General features: G+C 61.3%; 1 protein-coding gene across 1 annotated transcript; it reads right to left on the bottom strand.

Moving 5' to 3' along the window:
• Positions 1–64: 64 nt before the first annotated feature.
• On the bottom strand, positions 65–2,075 carry LOC123255187 (ubiquitin thioesterase OTUB1-like; the record flags this gene model as incomplete). The annotated part of the gene is made up of 5 exons (XM_044684030.1): positions 65–327; positions 422–506; positions 850–968; positions 1,315–1,413; positions 1,959–2,075. Coding segments are annotated over 5 exons (654 nt in total), but the record flags the coding sequence as incomplete, so codon positions are not given.
• Positions 2,076–2,690: the final 615 nt, after the last annotated feature.

Genomic DNA, 2,690 nt, shown 5'->3' with positions numbered 1-2,690 from the left:
CGGCCACACCGGGGCCGGCACCCCCGGCACGAGGCCCCCTGGGCGGCCACACTGGGGCCGGTGCCACCGGCTGGAGCACTCACACCCCAGAGGTCAGAAGACCAAAGGGGGGGGGACCTGGGGGGGCCCTACCTGCTGGCAGAACTCCTTGACGGTCCGTCCCCCCTCGATGAAGTGCTCGAAGAACTTGCTCTCCCGCTGCAGGTAGCCCGAGGTGAGCAGCCGCAGGTAGACCACCAGGTAGTCCGAGGTGCTCTGGTCATTGAAGGAGGCCAGCAGTTCGGCCACCGACGTCTGCTTCTCCACCTGCTCAATCAGGTCCATGAACTGCCCAGAGAGAGGCAAAGGACGCGGGTGAGGCCCTCGGCCGGCCCCGGGCCTGCCCCCCCTCGGCGGGGAAGAGGAGCGGCTCAGCACCCACCGTGTTGTGGAAATCTTCAATTGTGAACTCGGTGAAGCCCTGAGACACCAGGTCCTCTTTGCTCTTGGCAGAGATGGCTTTGAACCTGCAGGAGGCGGCAAACATCGCTGAAGGGAGGCGGGAGGCAGAGGACGGGGCACAGCCCGGCACCAAAGAGGCGGAGCCGAGCCACCCGGGGCTGCCGGGCCCAGCGGGGGTCCACCAGAGCCAGGAGCACCCTGCCGTGGGGGGACGGAAACTCAGGTGGGGCCCAAGACTGCTCAGAATCAACTGAATCTGTTTCTTCAGGTGTAAAACAAGCGGCTCACACTAGCGTGTGGTCCGCGAGGGGCCATGAAGGCCGGGCTCCCTGCTGCCCAGAGCGCAGCCTGGAAAGGGTATTGGGGAAGGGATGGATCCCCGGGGGAAGGCCCCGGCCCTCCGGTCACCTCTGCAGCTCCTTGCTATCTTCCAGAAGGGCCTCCAGGTGGGAGAACCCGAAGGCTCGGTAGAAGCAGTTGCCGTCAGGCCTGGTCTTTCGGATGTAGGAGTATTTTTTGTGTAGGTCCTGCAGGGATAATGGAGGGGACGTTAGTGGCCCAGGAGGCCGGCTCTGAGATGGAGCTGTGCCGGCGTCCAGATGTGCCCAATGGAGAAGGCCAGAGGGAAGTGAGGACCCCTTGTAAACTGATATGGAACGTGGGGGGGGGGGGGCCTGAAGGCCCTCACACAGTAAGTAGCAGGAAGAATTGAAGTCTTCCGAGGAGAAAGGCCGTGGCCACCCCACTGAGGCACAAGGTGGTCCAGGGCTCTGGCCAGAGGGGTCGGCCACATTACCCAGGCAAGAGCAGAAGCCATAAAGCGGCCGGCTGACCACTGCTTGTCTAGCTGTGATCGAGACCCTCTCCCTGTACCTTGATCTTCTGTTGGTAGATGTTGTCATCTTCCGCGTACTCCTTGTACAGCACAGAGAGCTCCAGGCGCTCGGAGACCAGTGGGTTCTGGACAGCAATCTGAGGGAGGGAAGGAGGGAGGGAGGGAGGGAAGGAGGGACAGGAGCAGCGACTTGACAGGTCCAAGAAAGCATCCATCTCTACCACAATGCCCTTCGAAGAACACAGGAGCCTGGGGGCTGCGCACAAGTCCCTCCTGTGCCTCTGAGCCCCTTTCTGGGGGCTGGGAAGAGGCCCAGGGCCAAAAGAACCAAAGGCTGGGCCTCGCACCAAGAGATGTCACATTCTCTATTTATGTGCTTTTGGTCCGGGCCTGGGAGACTCCACTAAGGGTCACTCTATACTGGGAGGGTTCCATTTTCAAAGAAATCCCCAGGGCACTGTGGTTAAGTGGCTTGGCCAAAGTCACCTTGGACAGGTCATTAGCAGGATCTGAATCCAGACCTGAGCTACAAGGACGATTGTCTATTGGACAATAGATCCGCTTTCCCATCCCCCCAACAAGGCCCTAAGCTCCAAGCCCCATTCAGCGAAATAGGAGCCCAGACCCAACTAGAAGAGCACATGGTCAAGGCCCCTCCCTCCCATACCCCTCTGCCCCTCACCTCTTGCTGAATTCGGTCCTGCTGGGCCATGATGGCTTCATCATAGGCCAAACAGTTAACTCCTGCAAAAAGAAAGAAGTACCAGAAGGCAGATGAAAGGCCCTTGCGGTCAGTGCCCTGCTCCCCTCAGACACCTTGGGTTAGGCCCCAAAGGCCAAGGTCTGGGATCCTGAGCACTGGGTTCAAAGCCCAGCTCTGCTGCTGACCTGCCTCGGTTTGCAACAAAGAAGAAGCCGAGGCCTTCTACTGTATCCGGGAGCCCGGAGTGCCCGGCTCAGTATGGGTGGCCCGGAAGGGACACAAGAATGGCTCGAGGCTAAGGTGAGTGGGAAACTTTCCAGAGTCCGAGCGTTCAAGGCCCGGAGCCTGGAGCTGGCCCAGCCACAAAGTAGGCCCCCTCCTGGGCCTGGCCTTCCACAGCAACTCTAGCTCCTTTGTCCACTCGAAGCCATCCTGCCCCTCCCAGGCAGTAACATGACTCCACCCGGGTGTCTGGGGGAGGGGGCAGGGGTTAAGCGAGGTGGGGGCGCTGAGGGGGTCTGGGGAGCAGAGCCAGGCCCCTCCTGCCCCATCTAGGCCTGGTTCTGGCTGGCAGTGAGCCTAAGGAGCGTCTGGGCCGTAGAGGCAGGTCCCAGGCCATAAAGCACCTGGGGAGGGGGAGGGGAGGATGCCCCAGAAGGAGCCAGAGGCTGGACCAGTGGCAGTGCGGGGAGGGGGCGCAGAGCGCAGAAA

Source organism: Gracilinanus agilis, unplaced genomic scaffold, assembly GCF_016433145.1.
Source record: "Gracilinanus agilis isolate LMUSP501 unplaced genomic scaffold, AgileGrace unplaced_scaffold40738, whole genome shotgun sequence".
Lineage (NCBI taxonomy): Eukaryota > Metazoa > Chordata > Mammalia > Didelphimorphia > Didelphidae > Gracilinanus > Gracilinanus agilis.
Note: the sequence above shows the minus strand (reverse complement) of the source record. Positions and strands in the feature narration are given on the sequence as shown.